Genomic DNA, 27,445 nt, shown 5'->3' on the forward strand with positions numbered 1-27,445 from the left:
GTGTGAGAGACAGATGCAGGGTGACTAGGACAGAGAAAAGAACATTGCCAGTCTTCTCCACTTTGCCATCAACCTAGTGTTTGGTGCAGTGCTTTACAATGCTAGCTGTTTGCAAATATTTTAGAAATTCTGGAGGATGTGTGCACTTGGAACAACCGTAATGCTGTTAAAACGGAATTAGAAATTTGGCTTCAAGGGCTTTCAATCAAAAAGCATAGGATGCCCGTGGAAGCTGACTAGATCCCATCTTAAGTAAGCTCGCCATGGGCATGTGCAGCGGTGAGATCGACTGCACCTCATCTCAACCCGTGGAACTTCTGAACATGGTCTCTCATCCCTGCCTCTACTTTATCTTCTGAATATTGACATCGCTTCAGTTATCTTAAAGTTCGGAGTGAGACCTATGCTAATTAGGGATCTGGCATCTCTATGTTGGTGCTTTTAGGTTTTCCACTTTGGGTTATTCAGAAGATCATTAGAAGTTGATGAATTACGCCGGGGTAAGGAAGCACTACAGCGTTTAACCAGATCGGATCAGCTAGTATGACAGGAACAAAACTTGATGATCTACTGTACAATAATTGGTCTGTGCAAGAACTGAACGTGACACAGGAGCCTTTTCCTAACCCATCTTCTGATTATGACGAGGAATTCCTTCGTTACCTCTGGAGGGAATATTTACACCCAAAGGAGTATGAATGGGTGCTTATTGCGGGTTATATCACCGTCTTTATTATAGCTCTTATTGGAAATATCCTAGGTAAGTATTGAATGAAAATATGAACATTATGCTATGCTTGCATACCTCGATCAAAACATAAAACCTCATTACTTTACTCCTTTCTTTGATAGTCTGCTTCGGAATTTCATTGACATAAATAATTAGCCATGAAGTAGTCATGTCTTGCAACTCAAGGGCAGTTGAGTTTTTTAGGCTTAATGGTCGAAGAAACAATTATTTTTTTTAACAAATGATTATCGTATAGTCTATTGTTATCAATAGCTAGTTAATGTATTGCATTGAGCCCAATGAAAATGACGTTCTGCAGCATAGAATGAGTGTGTTGTGCTGGATGGCACTGTCCATCCTGGTGGTGCTGAATGGTACTACACGTGTACACTAGAAAATGCAACACCGACATTAAAATGTTTCTTCAAGGATAATTTCATCTTGCTATAAGTGAAATGTGGTTGGTTGGCTGCTGGTTTGTTTTAATATAACTTCAAAATATCTTATATACTCTGCAGTACTATTCTTAGAATTAATAAGCTAAAAATAGTTTTACAATGTAGTCTGATGTCATGAAATCCGTGACTTGTAAGTGTGGGAGAAGGTGATAGATTTGGCAGTATCAATACGTATCAAATATTCTAATAAATATGTCCTGCAGTTATCCATGTATTGTTGTTGCTTACACTGATCAAACTGTACATTGAGTGAAAATTTGCTTTACCAGTCTTATTTTAATTGTTACTGTGACACTTTTTGAGGTGGTTGTACATATGTGACATGATAAAATAGTCATCAATCGCTACATATTATAGTTAATGCAAACTATTACCAACGTTAGGTCTGTGTTAAAGCGAACATTGATTTACAGTATATTCTTTGTCTGAGAGTGACAAGTAATTAAACAGATACCAGTGTCTAGGTCAACCTTAATCTCCCAGGTGACATTCTGGCAAAGCCCTGGCACACATTGTTCCAAATTGAGATACCAATTCTCAAAAACAGCTTTATAATATGTGGATTAGACACATGTAGTTCTCTATCTCGGTCTGGGAGGACCGCTAACTTTGAGCTTTGTCCATTGGAGGGAGAGTTGGCCCTAGAGTTTGCAGGAGAACATTGTGAACATTATGAAGAACTAACCCCAATCAGCTTTTGCAACAAGAAGACATTTAATGGTTGTGTAAAATATGTAATTATGTTAGTGAGATGTCTTCAAACTCTCCTTACTAATTGAATTATGCAGTATATATATATGGCATGTTTAGCCCTTCCTGCTGGGAAAACTTGCTGGTGTTGGTCCTTCATAATGCCTGGTGATGTGAGAAATCTAAAACCACAACCCTTGCCAAACCTTCATTGCCTTGAATCAGGGAGCTCTATTCTTCAAGAACTGGAGGATGGTACACCATTTAAGGTACCCTGTAAGTGATTTTGTTTATTAATAGCTATATATTTGTAGTTACTGCAAATGTTGACTTATTAACATTAGCATTGCATTTGAAAAAATATTCTGTGAAAACAATAGTTTGACAAAATGCAGATCGATTTATAATGTTGCATTTATACTAACAACAGAAATACATATATTAAAACAACTACATGTATTTGTTAAAACAACCAATGCAGTGTTTATGTAATGCATTTTAAATGTGTACTGTCTGAACTGCCAGAAGATATTATTTAGAAATATAAAAGGCAGGCCAGTCGATTGGTAGAAAGAAATATTTAGCTGTTACATTTATTATAGGAGACTGCCATCTAGTGTCCTTTCTATATATATATTAAGACATCTCTGTAGTGAATAAATTCATCATATTTTATATTTTTAAAAACAAATGAAAAAAAAGAAATCTTATTTTGCAAAAGGATTTAGTCTGAAAATTATTAACAAAGCTAATATAATTTCTCTATTTAAAGTTTATTTATCAGAAGCTCTAATTTTTCATCCTGTTTTTAATCATGCACATTTTACCTCATCCTTTTTACCTCAGTGTGCTCATCACCTTTTCCTTTTTCCCTGCATCTGCACATCCCTTTCGTCTTGCTTACAGTCTCTTTTTTCCAGTTATCAGTATATATTATGTTTGAAGGATTATTACAAATTATTACAGGCCTAGCAAGTTTCTGAAGCTATACAGAAACTAAAATTACACACCAATCAAGCTGGCATCTACAAAAACTAAAAGACCCCTTCAGTACCCGGGATTTTTGGTACCTCATATCCTGGAGCAATTTTGCCATTTTTGCAGAATGTCGGTTCAACGATTACTCCCCTTTCCTGTGAATAGTGTACCAATGTAAACTATATGTTGTTTTTTCAAGGAGAGAGACAGCTTTCTTTTGATACCATAAGTAGATAATAAGCTGAAAATTTAGAATGAGAAGTTTAGTAAAAACTAGCGAAAATGAGAAAGAACCCTATTTTTTTTATATATTTTCCTCTCTGAATCCTCACAAAATTAAGTAAAGTAATGGAAAAATCCCCTCCAACTTTATCAATTCTGAAATACCTCATTTATATAGAATCACCCTACTTTTCCAGCACTTATAGGGAACGTTCTATAAGGTGTACATTATTTTTTACAAAGCCACATCATTTTTACATTAGGTATGATGAGATTGCAACTCTAATTTTAAACAAGTAAACCAAAAATACTTATAAAAGTTAATCAGACAACACAGACTATCCCATCAGGGGTATTTGTGCACTTGTCATGCAACTATTTGGCCACCAATCACTGTCAAAATTGGCAGCATAAACTATTTCCTGCAATTATTTTTCACCTACACTTCTATACCCTATACAGGGTATGTTTTATGGCAGAGAAATCCAGCTGAAAGTGTTTAGCTGCATCTCCTGATTACGGCAATACCACACATGCTTAGTTTTTTTTGGATATTACAGGGCACAAGTTGGACCATGCACGTTATAGATTCCAAACATGAAATTTCAATTTTTTTAATATTGGCCCTGGTTAGCACCACCTAATTCTAAATACCCCCACAAAAGTATATATTTCTATAAAGCAGACAAGCCAGGGTATCTCATCTGGACATTTGGACATTTTTCATACAGGCATTTGGCCACCAATCACTGCCAAAGTTGCATGTAGCAATAATTTGCTCCTTTTTCAGCAACACTTCTGTATTGATTAGATTTTTTTTGCACATAGTATGTGTTATGGCAGAGAAACCCGGCCAAAATTGTTTATCTGCATGTCCAGATTAGGTAAATACCACATATCCTTAGTTTTTTTTCTAGAGGGCCATATCCATTCCTTACATATAGTGCCCTAGGGCAGTGTATGTGTATATATGTGTGTGTAAGGGCAGTGTACATGTATATGTGTGTCTTAGGGCAGTGTACATGTATATGTGTGTGTCTAGGGGCAGTGTACGTGTATATGTGTGTGTCTAAGGACAGTGTACGTGTATATGGGTATATGTGTGTGTAAGGGCAGTGTATGTGTATATATGTGTGTGTAAGGGCAGTGTATATGTGTGTGTAAAGGCAGTGTGTGTGTGTGTAAAGGCAGTGTATGTGTATATGTGTGTTTATTGGCAGGTGTGTGTAAGGGCAGTGTACATGTATGTGTGTGTGTAACGGCAATGTATGTGTATATGTGTGTGTGTGTGTAAAATCAGTGTATGTGTATACGTGTGTTTATGGGCAGGTGTGTGTAAGGGCAGTGTATATGTGTGTAAAGGCAGTGTATGTGTATATGTGTGTTTATGAGCAGATGTGTGTAAGGGTCTTGGGAGGGAGGCTAACATTAGCCTTTTTTTCATTTAAAAAAATCTCTGCTGCTGTGGACCACTCTTCAAATAATACTTAGCCAGCATTATGTTGTACACCTGGCTGCCTGAGAATCATGGGGATTTTTGTTCACAGCTAGCATCTGCAGCTTTACTGTTGCTGCACTTCCCATGACGCTCAGTCAGCATCATGGAAGTAGTATGTCTGACTGAGCCTCATGGGAATTCAAATCAATGTGTTTTGAGGTTGGGAGGTAAGTATATATATATATATATATATATATACATATAAGCAAATATCAGGTAAATTCTTCTAGAGCAGCTGAACTTTATTTGTGAGTCAATTTAAAAGATGGCAGGTGTGTAATGACTTCTATTTAACATGAGGTTGAATGTGATGATTCTGAACAAAGCCAAAGCCTCAGTTCTAAGAGGGTGTGCACTCTTATGCAACCAGGTTATTGTGAGTTTTTTTTAACTCAGCTGAAGATTTCAGCTTTTTCCATTAAAGGTGGAAAAAGTTTTGACATGATTTATCTTTGTCTCATTTTTTAACATCACAAGAACCTGACACAGGGGTGTGTATGTCACGTTCTGCCCAGGCTGCGGAGCTGCATATCTGTCTTGCTTCAGTTTCCCTGTTTTGCTTTGATCCATTCCTGGATTTCCTTTTGATCTGTTCTGATCTTCCATTCCTTGCTTCTGCTTCAGCTCTTTGCTTCAGCTCTGTTTCCTTTATAAGGTGTGGCCCACTGTGAGGCGTGAGCTGCCCGGAACGGAGAAAATATAGGTGAGAACCCGGTATGCAGGTAACAACTAGGAGCACGCCACGAAAAAACAGGAACGAAAGGAATAGCCGGGGCCTGGTACACGAGGTAGCACGTCAGGAATAGCCGGGTCTGGTACACGGGATAGCACGTCAGGAATAGCCGGGGTCTGGTACACGAGATAGCACGTCAGGAATAGCCGGGTCTGGTACACGGGATAGCACGTCAGGAATAGCCGGGTCTGGTACACGGGATAGCACGTCAGGAATAGCCGGGGTCTGGTACACGAGATAGCACTAGGATCACAGGAACACGAGGTATAAGGCACAATAACTGAGCACTGAATGAGTTTCAGTGCTCAGTTTTTAAACTTCCCGCCAGTGATTGCCACGCCCATAGACGTGACGTCACTCGCCCGTGTTCCCTGCCGGCAACGGCGGGGAACACATAAAGTTTTGTGAGGGCGCGCGCGCGCGTGCTTAGCAACCACCATGCGGCCGGCTGAGGAGGACGGGACAGCCGCGGCGCGGGACCGTCTACCCGGAGCGGGTAAGTGATGCCGGTGAGGACCCCGCCGTGGGTTCTGACGGGAGGACGGGGCAACCGCGGCGTGGGACCGTTTACCCGGAGCGGGTGAGTGCTGCCGGTGAGGACCCCGCCGTGGGTTCTGACACCCACCTGTGTGTTCTGTTTGTCTCAGTCTGCAGTCTAAGGTATGTCTCAGTGCTATGTGTTTTGATTACATGTTTGGTTTGTTTCGTACCACTGTCAGCAGGGATTAGCGTTAGGACCCACCGTCATTGGAGTACTTTGGCGTAGTGGTGGGCTAAGCATACTATGGCCATATGATGTGACGGAATCTCCAATAGTTATCATACAGTTCTAGGCTAGTTCCTGTATTCATGTTTGTTTGTCTCTTATGTACCTTTGCCCTTCTTCCTTGTATCATCTGAGGATTCTGGTTCCTCTCTCCTCTCCCTTTGTCCTAGTCAATATGGCCTGTCCTTGCTAAAAGGAGAAGCGTCCGAGGATTCCGGCTCCTCACTCCTTCCCCTGTGTTCCTTGCCTTGTTCCCTGTCCTTTGTTGTGCCCTGTATCATGTATATCTTGTCTAGTAATGTTTATTCCTTGTCTGGTTCACTGTAGTGCCCTGTAACATGTATATCTTGTCTGGTTATGTTTCGTGCCTGGTCTCCCTATCCCTTGCTTGTTATGTTTCTTCTATAAACTCTGCTTAGCTTCCACACTCCCAGCCTGCAGCATCCTGCACATGAGTCTTGTGCTATGTCTCATGCCTGTTCCAGGGTGCCTGCAGGATTTAACTTCGTTCTGGACTACATCCGCTGCTATATTAGGGCGCTGGTATCTGGCTGCACAACGCTAGATGCTCAACACCTGGGTGAGTGCAGTCGTCCCGCACCAGGCCCTATCCTGAGACTCCGCTACTGCATACTGAACTCCTGAACTCCATCTTTGGGCGCGCTGGGTCCTTTCAGTCATCTGTTTGGACCCAGTCCGTGACAGTGTAGATGTTTTATATCCACTGTATATATATATAAAAGCACATGAGATATATATATATATATATATATATATATATATATATATGAAATATATCTCATTTTATAGTCAAGTGCATGCTTTTAAAAGAGATGCTTGTCTAATGGAAAGGGGATCCTTTGGGATCTTCATGTGTTGGTTGTACTATATTAAAAATATACCGTTGAACAATGGATTGTGGTTGTTAGGGGAGAGATGCTATAGATTATGGATTATTAATGGTTACATTAAATCTGCATTCCTGAGGGCTGAATGCTCCTTATACGAGAGTTATTTAAGGAGCATTTTCAAGAAGGAAAATATAGATATATGGGTTTATTTTACAAGAAACGCACTGGGGGAAAAACCAAAATAACCCTAAAGAAATTTGGAGAATATGCTAAGGTCATAACTGTCTCCTTAGAGGATAAAAAAAAAAAAAGGATGGCAATCTTGATTTCTGATAATCTGAAATTTGAATTGATATATGAAAGTATAGATCAAGAAGCAAGATGCAATGTTTTAGTCTGTCGACTAGAGGATAGACTTGTGCATTCGTCTTCGGGCGAACATGAAAACGAACACGAAGAGTGCGTTTTCGTGTTCGTTCCGAAGACATGAAGAAGAGAAGACAGTGCAGGTAAAACGTAGGCGAAGACGAAGACTCACACACGAAGAATCTTCGCCTTCGTCTACTATTCTCCCCGGTCCCTTCCCCATCTAACTTACCTTATCTTCACAGCATCGCGGGAGTTGACTGAAGTGGAAATCCGCAGGTTCGTCATCAGGGGTTACAGGGCAGTGTGAGTGAGCCTATTGGTCACCTGCAGGGTCTTCCTCTGGCATCAACCAATTGGTTGATGCCAGAGGAAGACCCTGCAGGTGACCAATAGGGCTCACTCGCATGGCCTTTTTAACTCCTGATTTCCGCTCCCGTTAACCCCTGCGATGCTGCGTTGGATAACGGGAGCAGAAATCCGTAGGGTAAAGGGCTGTGCAAGCGACCAATAGGCTCACTCGCACGGCCCCTTACCCCTAGTTGCTAGGCAGGAAAAAAAAAATCAACCTGGGACCCTGCTGCAACAGTTAAAAGTCCGTGCCAGCGACCAACAAAGTCGCCGGTATGGACATTTAACTGACACAGCAGGGACACCAGTGGTCTCCCCGCTGTGTCAGTTAAATGTCAGTGCCAGCGACCAACAAAGTCGCCGGTACGGACATTTAACTTAGCATAAATAACTTACTATAACTTCAGACACAATGCTGCCCTCTGTTGGTTTTACATTAAGTAGCATATGCTTGAAATCCAAAGTTATTATGCTACTCAGTGTAAAACCAACAGAGGGCAGCATTCTGTCCGAAGATATATTAGCCATATGTGGCAGTGTGTTCATTTTCATTTATTAATTATTTAAATAAAATATATCCCCATGATCCGCTGGTCTCCCCGCTGCAACAGTTAAATGTCCGCACTCGCGGACATTAATTCTGTCGAACTTGAAAACTCTTTTTTTCTATTTATTTTGAGGTTTTTTTGTATTAAACTGTTAGACGAAAGCATCATGGGAATGTATTTTATTTGAATAAATGCAAATGAGCTCACTGCCACAGATGGCTAATATATGTTCGGACAGAATGCTGCCCTCTGTTGGTTTTACATTAAGTTGCATAATAACGTTGGATTTCTTTCAAGCATATGGAACAATGCTACTTAATGTAAAACCAACAGAGGGCAGCATTCTGTCCGAACATATATTAGCCATATATGTTCGGACAGAATGCTGCCCTCTGTTGGTTTTACATTAAGTAGCATTGTTCCATATGCTTGAAATCCAGTTATTTATTATGCTACTTAATGTAAAACCAAAAACTGGATTTCTTTCAAGCATATGGAACAATGCTACTTAATGTAAAACCAACAGAGGGCAGCATTCTGTCCGAACATAACTTAGCCATATGTCTTCGGACAGAATGCTGCCCTCTGTTGGTTTTACATTAAGTAGCATAATAAATAACTGGATTTCAAGCATATGGAACAATGCTACTTAATGTAAAACCAACAGAGGGCAGCATTCTGTCCGAAGACATATGGCTAATATATGTTCGGACAGAATGCTGCCCTCTGTTGGTTTTACATTAAGTAGCATTGTTCCATATGCTTGAAAGAAATCCAGTTATTATGCTACTTAATGTAAAACCAACAGAGGGCAGCATTCTGTCCGAACATATATTAGCCATATGTGGCAGTGTGCTCATTTGCATTGATTCAAATAAGATATATTCCCATGATCCTTTCGTGTAATGGTTTAATACAAAAAACCCCCCAAAATAAATAGAAAAAAAGAGTTTGCAAGTTCGACAGAATTAATGTCTGCGAGTGCGGACATTTAACTGTTGCAGCGGTGAGACCAGCGGATCATGGGGATATATTTTATTTAAATAATTAATAGATGAAAATGAACACACTGCCACATATGGCTAATATATCTTCGGACAGAATGCTGCCCTCTGTTGGTTTTACTCTGAGTAGCATAATACCGTATTTGCTCGATTATAAGACGAGGTTTTTTTCAGAGCAAATGCTCTGAAAAATACCCCTCGTCTTCTAATCGGGGTCGTCTTCTAATCAGACCTCAAATAGAGGTCTGATTATGAGACTAAGATCCAGATCCCCCGCACCGCTGCAGGGGACCTGGATCCTCCTGTCTCCCCCCCCCACACTTACTTACCGGTGCTTCCTGCTGTATTGCCGGGGCAGCGGGTTGACGTCTACGCGATCCGCGTAGACAACGTCCGCTGCAGCCGGAAGGAGGTGTGGCTAGCAGCGGGGGTTGTCTGCGTCCGTCGCGGATACCTTCCCCGACTGTCAGAAATCAGAGTTCCCCGCACAGGTGCCGGAACTCTGATCTCTGACAGCCGGGAAAGGTATCCGCGACGGACGCAGACAACCCCCCGCTGCCAACTCCACCTCCTTCCGGCTGCAGCGGAAGGAGACGTCAACCCGCTGCCCCGGCAATACAGCAGGAATTTGGAAGCACCGGTAAGTGTGTGTGCGTGTGTGTGTTAAATGGGGGACATAGGGCATTTCTGGAATGCCTTATACCCCTATATGCCACTCTGGCACTTAGGGGGTTAAAAGGCATATTATGGGGCAGAGTGGCATATAGGGAGTTATAAGGCATTTCAGGAAGCAGAGTGGCGTTAAGGGGGCATTTAATAGAGCACTCTGCCTCCTGAAATGCCTTATAGAGTGCTCTATACAATGCCTTTTAACTCCCTTAATGCCACTGCCTCCTGGAATGCCTTATACCTCCCTATATGCCACTCTGCCCCATAATATGCATTTTAACCCCCTAAATGCCAGAATGGGATATAGGGGTATAAGGCATTTCTGGAGGCAGAGTGGCACATAGGGGGTCAAAAGGCATACCATGGGGCACAGTGGCATATAGGTGTGGCAAGCCTGGGGGCAGATGTGCGTAACTGGGGGACAGGTTGGAAAATACAAGGAAATAAAAACAAAAAAAATATTTTTCTCAATCATAGCTTTTATTTAAAAAAATAGTTTACATGAATTAACATTTACTGGTAAAACTTTTTTCCTTTAGGGTCGTCTTATATTCAGGCTTTTTCTTTTTTTCCTAAGTTAATATTCAGATTTTGGGGGGTCGTCTTATAATCAGGGTCGTCTTATAATCGAGCAAATACGGTATTCTGCCCGAGAATATATTAGCTATATATGGTAGTGAGCTCATTGGTCCCCAGCAGGAGGCCCCCTGCTGGCGACCAATAGAGTTGCAGCAGAGCTGCTGCGGTACGCGTTAACCCCGTATTAACCCCTTAACCAGAAAAAACGAAGAAAAAACGAATATTCGCCCGAAGAGAAGACAGGAACGGGCGAATATTCGCGGAATACGAAGATTTTTTTTTTGACGAAGACGAGCACGAAGACGAACACGAAGAGCCCCCTGGTGCCCAAGTCTACTAGAGGATACAATTTTTACATTAGTCAATACATATGCACATAATAAATATCTGGTACGCATTTTGGAAAATAATCTCTCTGAAGTAGGAAAAAATAAAACAAAGAACTCGGTTAACCCCTTAAGGACTGGGATGTGTTTTTTTTGTATTTTTTTTATTCTTCATGACCTTGTGTTTAGCTGTAATTTTCATTTTTGTTTAGTGTGCCCACATAAATTATATATTGCTTTTTTCAGAACTAGAAGGGCTTTGTTTAGATGTAATTTATTTGATCATATCATCTCATTTCCTATAAACAAAATAATAAAATATGGTGAACAAGTGAAAAATATTTTACTCTTCTACAAGATAATGAAAAAGCCTGCTAAATAGATTCTTATATTTGTCCTGATTTACAAATACCTAATGTTTTTATGGGGTTTTTTTTGTTTGCTTTTTTGCAAGTTATAGGGCAATAAGTACAAGTAGCGTTTTGCTAATTCAAAACATTTTTTTTAAATCTGGTAATCCTGTTCCTATGTCCTATTTGAGAAATCTTTGAAGCAGGTCAGTTCAATTTACCCCCATCAAACCTTATATTTTTTGAAAACTAGAAACCTCAAAATATTTCAAATGCTGATATTTTTAAACTTTCCATGCGCTTATTCTACTATCAGCCTTTGTCAAAATTTGTGTTAGTAATTTATTTTGTGGGTTTTTTTCACACAAATTGTACTTCAGGTATAAATGTACAGCTCCTCTATATGTCACTGCCAAACAACATCTCAATATGTATTCAGCAACATCCCCCAAGATACTACCCATTCATGGGTTTGTCAGGTTGTTTGGGAGGTATAGACCACATTTTTGCGCCCATGTCCTGTTTGGGACATCATCTTCAAACCCTGTCCAATGTACCCCATCAAAGCATCCTTTTTTTTTAAAACTAGACACCCCATAGGTATTTCAAATGCTAGTATTTTAACTCATTCCATACCGGTATTTTTGGAAGGATACAGCACTAATTTTAACACTTGCTCATAAAAATAAATGTTACATTTTTTGTTTTTGGACTTTTTTTTACATTTTGTTAGAACTGGATTACCTCTGATCCCAGAGCGTTTGCGAAATCAATTATAAAACTTTGCTTGGGCAGATTAATAAATACTTTCAAGAATGGGGACATTTACAAATCTCCTGGTGGGGACTTAATAATGTACTTAAATCCTATGAACTACCTAGATGGAACTATATTTTTAGTATGATTGTAGACTTGTCCAAATTCATGGTTTGAAAATATTCAAAAACCTTTAATAATTATGCCTGGAAGGGAAAGAACATTAGATTAGCAAGGCGACATCTTTATAAAAATATGAATGAGGGAGGAATATGTGCACCAAGCATTGAAAAATATTATTAGGATTATATGATCTATCATGTTAATACATTACAACAATCTGTTGGAGGGATGGTTCCAATCAGAAAACCTATTTAAAATATAGATTTGGATGTAGTATTATGAATACAAACTGAGAAAATTGACCTAACTTATAAGAAAGCTGGTCGCAATTGAAAAGATCTCCTGAAATTTTGAAAGAATTTTAGTCTTAGCTCAGGAATCAAAAATTGGCTCATATTCCTTTGGACTATAACATGACTGATATGGATCTAAAGCATTGGGAACAAAAGGGTATAGTTAAGTTCGACGATACAGAAGAAGGAAGTCTAATGAGGCTTTTCCTCTTAATTTGACAGGATTTTGGAATAGAAACTAAAGATCTATTTAGATTGTAAGGATGAAATTGAATAGAAGGACTGGATTAATATTAACCTAATATTAACCTATATGAACTTGGTATAATTTCAATATAAAATGATTCAAAAGGTATTATGTCCCGATAACCTTATATAAAATGTACTCAAATATTTCTCCTAAATCATGAAGATGTAAAAGCGAGCTAGGGACGTATAGACACATATATTCGCTGGTTACATTTTGGGATATGATATAGAACATCTTAATTAAATTAAATATTGGTAACATCCCTAGATCTGCTAAAAGTGCTTCACTCCATTTGCACTGGCTAATTCTGAATGGAGTATCCAAATATTTGATTTCACATATTCTCATGGCTGCGAAATTCTCATTAGTTACAAGAGATTTTTTTATGCAGGTTAATTGAGAACCAGATTTAGTACCAATTAATGATGGAAAAAAGAAGTAATAAACTAGCTATAGTAACTGCTGGGATTCTCTTCTTCCCTGTGCCTCATAACCGTTCATATAATATTATAGTTTTAAAACCATTCAGTGTAGTAGTATTAGTAGTCTATATTCTTTTGTATGTAGAGGGGCTATGATAAAGCACTTCTTTATAAATTAATAAAAGCTATTTTGGGGAAAAAAGACAGTTATCTACAATGAAATATAATTTTCCACAGCGTAACACAAAAAAAGGTGTGTCATAGGAACTAATAAATAAGATCCGCATGGAAAATGGAATTATTTATTATGCATAACATTTTAGATATAGTTCATTTGGATAGACAAGTTAATTATGTTAAATTACAGTGTAATTAATTACTATTTTAGAATACAAAGGAGGCAAGGTGATGAAACACTAAATTTCTGTTTTTACAAATTATTTATACAATAGTGTATATGTCACTGAGGCAGTCCACTTATTCAGTGATAATTGTACAATTCTGTTTTTACATGGAGGGGAAGGCATGCACGGGCCAAGCCCAGTCAAACAGCCCATACTTTTGTATGCATTTTCTTTCTCTGGGGGATATTTGGTGTTCACCCCAAGTATAGAGATGGTCCTCTGTACTCACCTTTGCCAAGAGGGCAAACAGCTACACTGGTGAGGCCCGTGAAGAACGCAAAATATCTCTGAGATTGTTGGTTTTCTTGTGCAGAGGAAACTTGTCTGCATTTTGGTTTTAGACTGACTTTGCGGTCATGATCAAAATGATATGTTGATGGAGATTTTAGCACAAGTAAGCGGAAATGTGAGACTCTCTCATGTGGAGGCGCATCCTAAGAGAGGATATAAAGTTGCTGTCTGTTCTGGGTTGAGGTTGTTTCATACCTCTTTGTATGCAATAACATAGCAATTTGAAACACACATGACAAGCAGATAGTTCACTGGGAGCAGTTCAGTCCTGTCCAATGTACATTCTCTTAATATAGGAAACCTGTATAAGATGCACAGAAAGTAAAACAATTTTTGTGATTTTGTTATTAAAAGCAGTTGTGGTTTTTACAAGCAAAACAAATAAATATGTTTAAAGATACCATATTTTTTTTCAAACTGGTAAGTTTCAAACCATTTTTTAGTGAGAAAACATTCTTATGGCACTTATCTGGGTCATAACTTCTGCAAGGCAGAAGGGGCAGTAGCCCTATGCACCATAATGTGAGAGGCATACTTTAGGCAACCATCGACAATGCTACTGCACCTCCTTCCGCATCAAGAACTGACTGTAATGCCAACCTTCCTGCTTAATCTTCCAACCCTACCTAAATGCCAAAAGGTCTACATACAGTGCTGGCAGATATGAAATGTCACCTAAAAACCCTCAATTTAGGGACGTAGTAAAGGCCTCTCTGATTCTTGGACCAGCTGAATTACCAAGGTAGGAACACGGTGGAGGCTATATAACGCATTGTTACTGGACCCGCAGTAAAAGCAAGGCTGCGCAAGCAGCTATTAGAAAAAAGACTATGAACAAGGTAGAGGATTAAGGGGATGATGAAGGGAGTGGTTAATGATCATTGGCTTTTTTCAGGTTTAATAATATTGTTTCACATATTAATGTTTTACACAGTAATGGCATTTTTATAAATCTGTCTATGGTTGCCTAAAAAAATCACATATTTTTTTTTTTGTTATCCAATGTTATATTAACATTTTGGTATACTGTTAGTTTGTGTTGCAGTTTGGAAGAATCATCACATGAGGACAGTGACTAACTATTTTATAGTCAACCTTTCACTTGCTGATGTCCTTGTTACAATTACTTGTCTTCCTGCGACCCTGGTAGTTGATATAACAGAGACTTGGTTCTTTGGAAAAACTCTCTGCAAAATTATCCCTTACTTACAGGTATTATTTTTATTTCTTTATTAAAATGTTTTATTTATAATCTTTAATTCATCATGAATCTCATTCTTTGGGTTCTTGTTACTAAAGCATAAAATACTGTAGATTATCAGTTAACCCCTGCACGACACAGCCCGTACATGTACGGGCTCATAATGTGTTGTTCTTGGCCGCATGGTCTTGATTAATAACTGGAAACAGAGAAATCAGTGCCCTAATGAAAGGGAAACTGTGCATGACCCGGAATGAGAGAAACTGACCATTAAAAGCATAGATGCTTACTTCCACTAGACCATTAGAGACCTGCATCTCATCTTCCAGGGAACATATGGCAATAGAGGTATAGCTCATTAACAAAGAGAAGGCCATGTTGTTATTTAAACCATATTGCCATATAATGGTCGGTTCATGCCTCCTAAATGAGCAACTGGTGGAATTAGCTAATGAAAGAATTACAATTGCATTTCCATATCTTTTACACAAAAAACTTAATTTACCATTTCTTTTAAATTAGACATTTGGTATTTAAGTAAAGACTAAATTGATATGTTTTCTTTAAAGTTGATTTTGGCATTATTGAACTGCAGAAGTAATTCGAATAGGTACTTGATTTATAATTCATGATTTAATTGGTAAATAGATTGGTAGATGTACTGTATATATTCTCCACAACAAAAATACTACAGTTGCATATTACAGTTTTAATAGAATATTGAATATATAATTCCAGTGTATAGCACTATATAATCACCCATGTGAATACATGTAATTAAAACCAATATAATAAAAGGAATAAACCTTACCGACCACTATAATGGGTATACAAATTAGAAGCGTATTTTCCTTTACTGATTTCTAGACCACAATTAAGAAAATAAAAGAATAAGCCTCAAATTGCTTCAGGAGTCTACCTTATATAGACAGATCTGATGAAAACATTTGAAAAAAGCTCTCTGATTTTAATAAATAATAACTTGCTACTCAAACATTGGGATTCATAAAAAAATAAAAATAAAAATAAATAAATACAATTAAATAAATAATTCATATAAAAATAAATACAAATATATTGGCAATAAATTAATACCAGGAAACTGCACAATCATATAGCAATATATTGCATATACACATTTAGTCCCACTGTAAACCTTCCTCAAGCAGGCATTTTTTAATGTATGGTTAAACCCCCACACAAGAGAGTATTAAAAAGTAAAACTACAGAAAAGGGTCACTGGAAGCAGATACTATTAAACTCATTATTATGCTGAGGTGGAATAAGGTCTTTAAATTAAACATCCAGTATGTCTCACATTGGCATAATTTTTGTTAATGTGATTGCCCCCTCTATGGCCAGCAATCACATGTACATTCGCTATAGCCTTTAGGTTTTTGTATTCCTATTGTGGGCTTCACAAAAATAAAGCCTTGTCTTAAGGAACAGCTTGTTCAACCTACATATTGATGGCCACAAGACCAAACAACAATTTCTTAATTGGATAAAATGTTCCATTATAATTGCTCTTGAAATCCAGTTGTTTTTAATATAGCAATTACATTCACTGCAATGGCCATATTTATGCCACCCTACTAGAGGCTTCAAAAAACATTTGCCATTAACAGATTTATTCTTATTTCTAGACAACTTTCTTGATATATCAGTTTTTTTCTACAGACAACTATCCCTTCGTCTTGTATTTGATTCTTCAACACAGGGTTCTCTTTAAGACGTTGCCAAAAGCAATTTAAAATCCATTTAATCTCAGGCAATTAATCATGATCTATTCTAGCTCTTCCTTTTCTTTATTTGGACACCATCTATACAGTTAATTTTCCATTTTTAGACCTATTTTAGGAGATTCTTTGACAAATACGGACTTCCTATCCAACCTTTTAATTTTAAATAAAGCCCCAGTCACAATCTTTTTATCATAACACTTACTAAGAAAACAGTCTTTGATCTTGCCTGTCTGAACTACAAAATACCCGTCTCTGGTACACTTTTTTGTATTAAATACCTAATAAAAAACAAAGTGCCTGTTTAACCAGTGTATTCAATAATAACAAATAACTCAGAGACATTATTTTCTGTATTCCATTTTACATTGTTTATGTGAGTTTGGGTGCTAACAATGTTGTCCTTATGTAAAGAAATAAAAAAAACTGAAAAAATAAAAAGCAATAAAGATTTAAAAAAAATCAAAGATCGTGTACATATTCCAGTAGAAATATACACATTTTAATAAGATTTTCACTGCCCACCAACTCTCATTACAATCAACATTACATATATTTGTATGTATTCACCAAGAGTTCACCAATGGTCATTCGAGTTATAAGTTAACCAATCCAACTGAAATGATGTCACATGCCCATGCATGCTAACACTCACTAAACAACCAGCATATTTACAAATATGGGAGTTGTTTCAGAGGGCATGTGAGTGTCTCTAACTTTAAATTTTGTTAGTTTCAGGTGAGAATATGCAAGGACATGCATGTTCAATGACAAATCACATGTATGCACCAAAAACCCCTTTTTATTTTAACCCAACCACACATCAGTAATATAAAAATAAAGAATAATTAAAAAACAAACCTCTAATTAAGGGCATTAGAGGGGTAATTAAAACAACCTGAGAATGTATTGTTCCCAAGTATACCATCGACTGCTCAGAGGGACGAAGGAGTTAAAAATTATATTTCCCAATGGGAGACATGGACAATAAGCTGTGCCTCCTTATCACCAGTTTGAACAGCTTGTATAATATAAGATGCAGTTCAAGAATGGCAACCTTTAACGTTTATGGAAAAAAAAAATTTGATATCTAAAACTTTGTTTGGATATTCTTATGGTTAACTGTTTCATTAGTTTGAGAATTCACAGAATTCTAGTAGAATAATCGGGCTCAGGCCAGAATGACCAACATCAGTAACAGTAATATAATAATATATAATAATTAGTATACTATTATTAATATAATACATGTAAAACACATAGACTTTCTTTCAGCTTCATATTTCATTAAAATATAATTGCTTTACAGTATAATTACTGTATTTAACTGTACATTTATTTTATGGTATTTAAAACATGGCAGTTATTATAAATATGGGTAATGTGACTTATTTTATAAATTCATTTTTGCATTTTAGTGAAAACGTGGTTCGCATTGTAGTGTGTTGAAATTTGAGATTTTGTGTGGTGGCGCAAAAAGATTAGTAGTTTGATATGAAATTTATTTAATCTTTTCTCAGACTGTGTCAGTTTCTGTTTCTGTGCTAACCCTCAGTTGCATCGCCTTGGATAGATGGTACGCAATTTGTCATCCATTAATGTTCAAAAGTACTGAAAAGAGAGCACGAAACAGCATTATAATTATTTGGATTGTATCCTGTGTTATAATGATCCCACAGGCAATTGTCATGGAGTGCAGTAGTGTGTTTCCAGAACTAGCCAACAAAACAATTTTATTCACTGTCTGTGATGAGCGTTGGGAAGGTAAGTGAACCATAATTTACAAAATTGTTTTAGCAATTTAAGTTATAGTTGGTGATGCATAACAAATTACAAATAACACACACATATATACTGTATATATATATATATATATACATACAAATTTGAAATAGATAAAATGTGACCTTTTCTCATGTACTATTGTGTAAACCTGCATATACATGATACATTTCCTTTAATATGAATTCTATACTAGTTAAGTGAACTTAATTTATTTATTGAATGTATGCGGCAAGTAAAATAAAATTACATAATCTTGTCTAACACAAGATATGTTGCTTTCTAATTATTTTTCATATTTTTTTACCTTTAGGCACAAAAAAAATCACACTTAAAATATAACTTAATTATAATAGTATAACATTGATTACATATCGCACAAGTAACAATAGAAAGAATGTAAAAATGTGTCCAGCATGTTTATTAAGTTGGGGATTGCTTACTGGATATTACATATAGACAAAGAATTTGGCGCCCCGCTCCCCGCCCATTTCCTTTGAATGGAACGCCCCTGGGACCGCAAGGGAAGACTCTGGGTAGCCGGAGCTCAGAAGTTCCTAGGTATGGAGATAAGAACAATCTGGCCCATGTAGTCTGCCTTTTTTCCTTAAGTAAGACGTTTAAACCCCTATCAGTCTTTGGTCAGGTCCTAGAGTGAGGAAAGCTTTATGTCTATCCCATACTTGTTTAAATTCCCTTACTGTATTAGCCTCCCCCACAGCTGCTAGGAGATGGTTCTATTACCTAGGGTATCTACTACCCTCTGAGTAAAGTAAAACTTCCTTACGTTACATCTAAACATCTGGCCTTCAAGTTTTAGACCATGACCTCTTGTTCTAACATTGCTCCTCCTTTCAAATTAGCTTACCTCCTGTACTTTAAGTATTTAAATGTTCCTATTGCACCCCCCTCTGTCTTCTTCCCTCCAAGCTATACATATTAAGATCCTTTAACCTTTCCTGATAATTTTTGTCCTGCAAACCACTTACCATGTGTGTAGCTCTCATCTGAACTCTATCCATTGTGCCGATATCCTTCTGGAGATGGGGTCTCCGGAACTGTACACAATATTCTAGGTAAGGCCTGACTAGAGATCTGTAAAGTGGCATAATCACATCCCTCTTTTTGTGCTACTAATTCCTCTCCCTATGCAACCCAGCATCCTGCTTGCTTTTTGAGATGCTTACCTTTAAGTCATCAGAAATAATTACCCCTATGTCCCTCTCTTCCATTGTTACTAATAGTACAGTGCCACCATTCTATATTCTGCCTTGGGCTTTTTACATCCCAAGTGCATTATTTTACATTTATTAATGTTGCAGACCTTTGTATCATCTGCAAAAATACATATCATACCATTATGTAATATTATCATAAAAAATATTTAAAAGTAACTGATCCCTGAGGTACCCCACTAGTGACAAGTCCTTCCTCTGAATATACAACATTAACTACAACCTTCTGACCCCTATCACTCAACCATTGGCTTGTCCATTCAACTATTCTGGCATCCATATCCATAGACTGCAATTTGTTTATAAGTCTTCTATGAGGGACAGTGTCAAATGCCTTACTAAAATCTAGATAAGTTATATCAACAGTTCCTCCCTGGTCTATTATCTTAATTACCCAGTCAAAATATAGATTACATTAGTTTGACAAGATCTTCCTGTAGTAAACCCGTGCTGTTTCTGATCATGCAAACCATTTACTTCCAGATATTTAACAATCCTATAATTTAGCATGGTTTCCATTAATTTGCCAACTACTGATGTAAGGCTTACTGGTCTATAGTGGGCCAAGTCTTCCCTTTATAACCTTTATCAAAATGATTCCTATTGATGTTCTCCCCATCACACGCTATAGTCTGAGTCTGGCCAGTAAATTGTTTTTTCTTTTCCTTCTCTCAGTAAAATGGTGAGACCAACAACCTGTTCTCATGGATAATTTAAATGTTCTTAACATATACAGACCTTGTTCCATTTCTAACAAAAAAATACAATTTTAAAAAGCAAATGTAGTTTATTATTTACTGAATAAGCTGTAATCAACATGGGAATCAATAAAAGAAGTGAGTTTATAAACGAAGGGGGTTTATTAAAAATAAGAAATACTACCACAAGAGGACATAGTCTTAAATTGGGAGGGCAAAGGTTTAAAAGTAATATCAGGAAATATTACTTTACTAAGGGTAGTGGATGTATTGACTTGCCTTCCAGCATAAGAAGTGGTAGAGGTTAATACAGTGAAGGTGTCTAAGCAAGTATGGGATAGGCATAAAGCTAATCTAGATATAAGATAAGGCCAAGGAAAAGGAAAGTATTCAGAGGTTGGGCAGACTAGATGGGCCGAATGGTTCTTATCTGTCATCAGTTTTTTTTATCTGTCTTCTTTGTTCATCTGTTGCTCCCTGTGTCTTCTATCTTCATTAATTTCTCAGTGAACAGAGAGGCCAAAATAATGCAGACAGATTTGTGGAGAATGATGGGTATAGAAATGCTTCTCTTCCTCAGCGAATCTACCGTCAGAATTCTGGACTCCTGATGTACTTCTCCAAAATGGTGGAGCCACAGCGAGAGGGTGTGCCAGAACCTCTGTCATTTTGCTTAAGTTTGCACACCAGAATCATAAAGAGAGATTCACTGAGAAAGAGAAGTGTTTCTGTAACTCTTTTTCTCTGCAAATCTATCTGCATTAATCTGGCCTCTCAGAGCACTTCTGCAAAAGGGCATAACCACAGGGAGGGCCTCTCCCCCGTTCTGCCCTTTTGTGCCAGTTCACCGGTAGACCATGTCCACAAAGAAGCGGACAAAGAAAGAAGACAAAAGGAGCAGCAGATGAAGAAAGAAAACAGAAAAACAAGATGATGAAGAAGTGGAGCTGGATGTGAATAAGAGTGTGAGGGAGAATAGGTGAGAGTGTGTGAGTCTGAAAGAACCATGAAATTCAAGCAACAATTCTAAGCTCTTTGATTCAGTTTCGTTTTTGGAAGAATTTACAAAATTAATGAATTTTGTTAACATTTTAATTCGTATGAATCCGAATGCACAAGTCTACCATTTAGATAATTAGCACAAGTCATAAGTGTAGCAAAAAAGTTCCTTTTTCTCTTTTTTCCTAGGAGAAATTTATTCCAAAGTATATCACATTTGTTTCTTCTTCATAACTTACATGGTCCCACTGTGCCTGATGATTCTTGCATACTTACAAATTTTTCGAAAACTATGGTGCCGTCAGGTAAGATGCTTTGATCTCTTTGAAGAATATGTAATATCTGATAGCCTTTTGATTTGACATTTAACTTTAATAATTCTTAGTTAATAATCGACAAAGGGTGGTAATATATACCTACGGAATTTGACGTATATCACTGCTTATATTGATTATATATCATACTAAATACTAGCACTAAGGGTAGTACCAAACGAGAAACTAACTTTGGTCCAGGAGTTACAAACCACCATTGGCAAATGTTTCATAATTACAAGGTGATTACAAGTCGCCCCATGAATGTATTGCATTTTTCTGGTACAACATTATACTTATTATGTTCATTTTTTTGTAAAAGAGTAGGAATACGTCTTTAAGGTCTACAATTCTTTGTGGATACCATTTAATCTTTCTGATTTAAAAATGTATTTTACTTAATCTCACATATCCTATTTTAGGAACATTATTACTTAAGATTAAGAAGTGATCTTTATAAATCAGACTATAAACCTGATATAATATAACCTCCCACCGACTTCACTGGACCGCCCGCTGACATCAGTGGGCAGTCCTGGCCGCGTCCTGCAAGCCGGAGCCCAGAAGCTCCCAGGTATGATCATATCATATGGTTGAATACTTAGAGATAGCAGCTTATTTCATAACAATGTGCTGGAAATACAAATGCTAACTTTCTGAATAATTTAAAATTTAAGAAAATGAAATCTTTATTCTGATAACTGATCCATTTTAGTGTTTCCTTTAAAATGTTTGCCTGCTGTACATTACAGATTCCAGGAACATCATCTGTAGTTCAGAGAAAGTGGAAGCCCTTGCAATGTCCAATCCAGTCTAGAGGTCAAGGACAACAAGTATCTAAACCAAGAAGTAATGCTGTGGCAGCTGAAATTAAACAGATTCGAGCAAGGAGGAAAACAGCCCGAATGCTTATGGTTGTTTTGGTGGTATTTGCACTTTGCTACCTGCCAATAAGTATCCTTAATATTCTTAAAAGGTAATGCCTAATTACATATTTAACATGTTACCATTGTGTTGCTTTTGTATAGGAACATGTTCTAACTTATAAAGCACACACACATATATACAGTGTATATACAGTGCTGTGCAAACCTTTTAGGCGGGTGTGAAAAAAAATGCTGTAAGATAAGAATACTTTAAAAAAAACCACGTTAATTTATTTTCATCATTTAACAAAATGCACTACCCTTTGCTTTCAAACCAGCATCAATTATTCTATGTACACTTGCATAAAGTAATTGATCTTGTAGGCATATAGGTGTACAATTAAACAATTGTACCCAACAGGTGCTAATGATCATACATATAATATGTAGACTGAAACACAATTATTAACTGAAACATAAACAGCTGTGGATGAATAAAACTGGGTGAGGTTTCTAAAGACAGCTTTATGTCAAAAGCCATACACCATGGTAAGACTGAGAACAACAACAAGACACAAGGTAGTTATACTGCATCAGCAAGGTCTCTCTCGGGCAGAAATTTTAAGGCAGAAAGGGGTTTTCAGATGTTCTGTCTTAGCACTTTTAAAGAAGCACAAAGAAACAGCAATGTTGAGGATTGTAGACATAGTGGTCAGCCAAGGAAGCTTGATGCAGCAGAAAAAAGACACATCATTCTTACTTCCTTTTGCAATCTGAAGTTGTTCAGCAGTGCCATCAGCTCAGCATTGGCAGAAAACAATGGGAGTCTGGTGCTCCCATCTACTATCAGGAGTCAGGTCAGAAGTAGTCTTCATTGAAGACTTGCAACCGAAAGGCCAACGTGGAAACAAGGCCTAGCGACTCACCTATTCATGAAAACACAGTAACTGGGGTGCAGAAAAATGTCAGCAGGTGCTTTGGACTGATGAGTGAAAATTTTGAAATATTTGGTTGTAGCAGAAGGCAGTTTATTCACTGAAGGACTGGAAAGTTGTACAAGAATTAGTGTTTCCAACAATGAAGCATGGCGGAGGCTCCTTGCAAGTGTAGGGCTGCATTTCTGCAAATGGAGTTGGGGATTTGGTCAGAATTCATGGTCTCTTCAATTTTGAGAAGTACAAGGAGATACTTATCCATCATGCAGTACCACCAGGGAGGCATCTGATTGGCCTCAAATTCATTCTGCAGCATGACAATGACCTCAAGCAGCCAAAGTCATAAAGAACTTCTTCATCTTAAAGAAGAACAAAGAGTCCTGGAAGTGATGGTATGGGCCATATGGGTTTGGAACAAACTAACATGCCAAGTTCCTTAAAACATATATGCAGTTGTACCTAGAAGAATATTGATTTAGAGTTTTCTTTTGTTCACTCTCTTTGCATTTTGTTACAAGAAACACATTCCAGGAGGAAAGCTTTCAATTAACCTCTATAAAAGTATCTACTGTATATCATGTATTCTATTGATACATTTTTTTCCCTCTGCAGAGTTTTTGGGATGTTTTCCCAGACAAATGACAGGGAGACAGTATATGCCTGGTTTACATTTTCACACTGGTTAGTGTATGCAAATAGCGCAGCTAACCCGATCATCTACAACTTTCTTAGTGGTAAGTATTTTTATTACTATTTTATCTTCTTTACAACAGTGGGACAATATGTCTACCTAGAGCTGATCAATGTGAGGTACTTAATCCATTATGAATTCTAGGGATATTAATCAAAATGAAAAAATCAGGCTGTGAATTGTTTGCTATTGTTTGTAATCAGCAGTAGTCATCCAAAACATGGCACGCCTAGTTAACCCCTTAAGGACCGGGCTCATTTTTCGTTTTGTATCCTGTGGGACCAAGGCTGTTTTGACACTTTTGTGGTGCTTGTGTTCAGCTGTAATTTTCTCCTCACCCATTTAGTGTACCCACATAAGTTATATATTGTTTTTTTCAGGACAAGATGGGCTTTCTTCAGATACCATTATTTTGATCGTATCATCTTATTTACTATAAAAAAAATAAAAAAAACATGGTGAAAAAAATAAATAAAAAAAACATGACTTTTATTTGAAAAATCTTTTACTCACCTAAAAAAGCAAGTAAAAAAACTAGCTAAATAGATTCTACTACTTGTCCTGAGTTTAGAAATACCCAATGTTTTTATGTTTTTTTGCTGTTTTTTGTAAGTTATAGGGCAATAAGTACAAGCAGCGTTTTATGATTTCCAAATCTTTTTTAACAAATCTGGTCAGTCTGCCTCCATCTCCTCTTTGGAACATCTTTGAAGCCGGTTAACTCAATTTAACCCATTCAAACCATATATTTTTGAAAACTAGACACCCCAGGGTATTCCAAATGCTGTTATTTTAACCCTTTCCATGCACCAATTATACAACTACACTTTGTCAAACTTTGTAATAGTAATTTTTTTTTCACACAAATTGTACTTTAGTTATAAATATAAAGGTCCTGGTATATGCCACTGTCAAGCAACACGCCAATGTGTGTTCAGGAACATCTCCTGAGTGCAGTGATACCCGACATGCATGGGTTTGTCGGGTTGTTTCAGATTTAAAATGCCACATTTGGGAAGTGCGCTTTTTTTCTCCATTTTGGTCAGTCTGTACCTATGCCCTATCTTTGAGCTAGGCCACTCCAATTTACCCCATCAGCCATTTTTTTTATATATTAGACACCCCTTGGGTATTTGAAGTGCTTTTATTTTAACTCTTTGTTGAGATTTTTGAGAAATTTTAGCACTTGCTCAAAATAATAAACTTTATTTTTTAATTTTATTTTATTTTTTTAATACTTTTTTAATATTTTTTTTTACACATTTTGCTGGTACTGGATGGTTCATCTAGTGACATCACTGCATAATTATTTTTAAATGTTAGCACATTTTTTTATATATTTTTTTCAATTTTTTATTTATTTTTATTTTTTTTGAATATTTTACTAATCACATAGTGATTAGAAAGCTGGGCTCCATTGACTTGCATGGTTGAATGCAGTACCTGTATTCAACCAGCAAGTGGAGCCAGTTCTCTAGAGGGTCTGGAGACCCTCTAGCGAACTTTTTCGTCTTTATTGTTTTATTTCCCGGGCCGCCGCCATCTTGCTTGATGGCGAAGATCACCGGCAGCCCACCCAGAGGTAAGTGTTTGGTGTCGCTGGATGCTGGATGCCTTGATCGCCTCCTAAACGCTTTTAAAACGGGCGTCCGCCGCCATACAATGTATGGCGGCTGTTGACGCCCCGGGGAGGGGCCAGACATGGCCCCCGATGCCGATCTCGGCCTTGCTGAATGCCTCGACATCGAGGCATTGCAGCAAAGCCGTTTAAGCGAAGAAAGTGATCCTTGATCACTTTCTAAGCTTATTTAATTTTTTGACGGTTCAGGACCGTCAAAGGTCATTTAGTGACCTTCTTGTTATGACGGTCCTGAACCGGCAAAGGTCGCGAAGGGGTTAACCTATGGGCAGTAAATGGCCATACCAATTTTTTCAGTGTGAGGACCAAACATCAGTAAAAGAAAAAATAGAACAATTCCTTTAATATAATAAACTAGAAATGATATCAATATATTAATATAAACAATACTACATATTATTAAGATTGATACATATTATTAAGATTGATAATATTTATTAATATAGAATTGTTAATATTAATAATATTCCTTTAATATTAATAAATATTATCATGGAATAACAGAGAATTCATGTTTTAACTATTATTATAGATATCTTGTCATGTCAGACAGATCCCCAAATTAATTATCCAACAAAATTTGTGCGAGATTTATGACACTTTGTAGCCATGTCAGGGCTTCCAGAGGATGTCAAAGCTTCATCCAGTGAGACTCAGCCCTGACACAAGCATCTAAAACAATTTTTCTCTTGGGATCTATATACCATGTTTGCAGGCTTTTTGGCTGGTGCCAATTATGGTTTAATGTATGGTAGGAGGTTGGTCCTATGGGACACAGTCATGCAATGTTAAATGCAAGGGCTATTTGGTATTTGCCAGTTTTGCTATTTGCCACATCGTAGGATTAGTTACAGTTTTGGTTGGATTAATATGACTAACATACAAAATGTGGGTGTTTAACTATGGTTTTGAAAAGTTCACATGAAACACTATCTGTATATATAATTTTTTTTAATGATTTTAACTGAAATATGATTGAAATTCACATTTGTGTTTGTCAGGTAAATTCAGAGAGGAATTTAAAGCAGCGTTTTCATGCTGCTGTCATGGAGTCCATAGAAATCAAGAGGATCACCTTATAAGAGGCAGAGCTAGCACTGAAAGCAGGAAATCACTCACCACACAGATCAGCAACTTTGACAATGTTTCAAGACTTTCCGAACATGTTGTTTTAACAAGCATTAACACGCTAAATACCAATGGAAATGGGCCTGCCGTTTGTAACTGGTAGCATTTAGCAAAGGAACTTTAAAATAAATAAATATACATATTAAAAACTACTCCCCAATCAGAAGCTGTAAACTGGAATATTTTTTAAAAACAAGATGTGGGCCTTTTTTTCTGTACATACATCAAAGGTATGCATATAAGAAATACAGGGTTTATTAATATTGTGTTTGTGCCATAAACACAAAGTACTCATTGAGAGTATGAAATAACTCAAGCTCTCACTTGTTAATGTCAGAAAAATGTGGGTTACATATTAGAAGTGACTCCTCGCAAAGCTTGAAAATTGGTCTTTTCCACCTACATACAAACAGGTCTATTTACCAAAGAAGGAAGCAGCAAACTCTCGCAACCAAAACTCACTTACAGGAGTGTGCATGAAAGTTGAAAAAAGCAGTCACCTCGCAAATTCACTAATTGTGTTAGTTCCAACTTTAGTGCTAACTCACAAATGTCAT

General features: G+C 37.2%; 1 protein-coding gene across 1 annotated transcript; it reads left to right on the top strand.

Moving 5' to 3' along the window:
• Positions 1 to 543: 543 nt before the first annotated feature.
• Positions 544 to 26,991, top strand: LOC149302351 (orexin receptor type 2-like). Its single transcript, XM_089482703.1, has 7 exons — positions 544 to 760; positions 14,692 to 14,870; positions 18,122 to 18,365; positions 21,505 to 21,620; positions 22,382 to 22,605; positions 24,043 to 24,164; positions 26,762 to 26,991. The coding sequence occupies exons 1-7, from the start codon at positions 544 to 546 to the stop codon at positions 26,989 to 26,991; spliced, it is 1,332 nt and encodes a 443-aa protein (XP_089338829.1).
• Positions 26,992 to 27,445: the final 454 nt, after the last annotated feature.

The sequence above is a fragment of the Sceloporus occidentalis genome, unplaced genomic scaffold (genome assembly GCF_023333645.1).
Source record: "Sceloporus occidentalis isolate IW3139 unplaced genomic scaffold, rSceOcc1.0.p SCAF_19, whole genome shotgun sequence".
Classification (NCBI taxonomy): domain Eukaryota; kingdom Metazoa; phylum Chordata; class Lepidosauria; order Squamata; family Phrynosomatidae; genus Sceloporus; species Sceloporus occidentalis.

Excerpts from the sequence above, each read along its gene's own strand:
- LOC149302351 (XM_089482703.1), top strand. The coding sequence starts at position 544 with ATGACAGGAACAAAACTTGATGATCTACTGTACAATAATTGGTCTGTG. Across the intron at positions 21,621-22,381 it reads GAAAACTATGGTGCCGTCAG|ATTCCAGGAACATCATCTGT; the intron begins GTAAGATGCTTT and ends TGTACATTACAG. Across the intron at positions 24,165-26,761 it reads CATCTACAACTTTCTTAGTG|GTAAATTCAGAGAGGAATTT; the intron begins GTAAGTATTTTT and ends TGTGTTTGTCAG.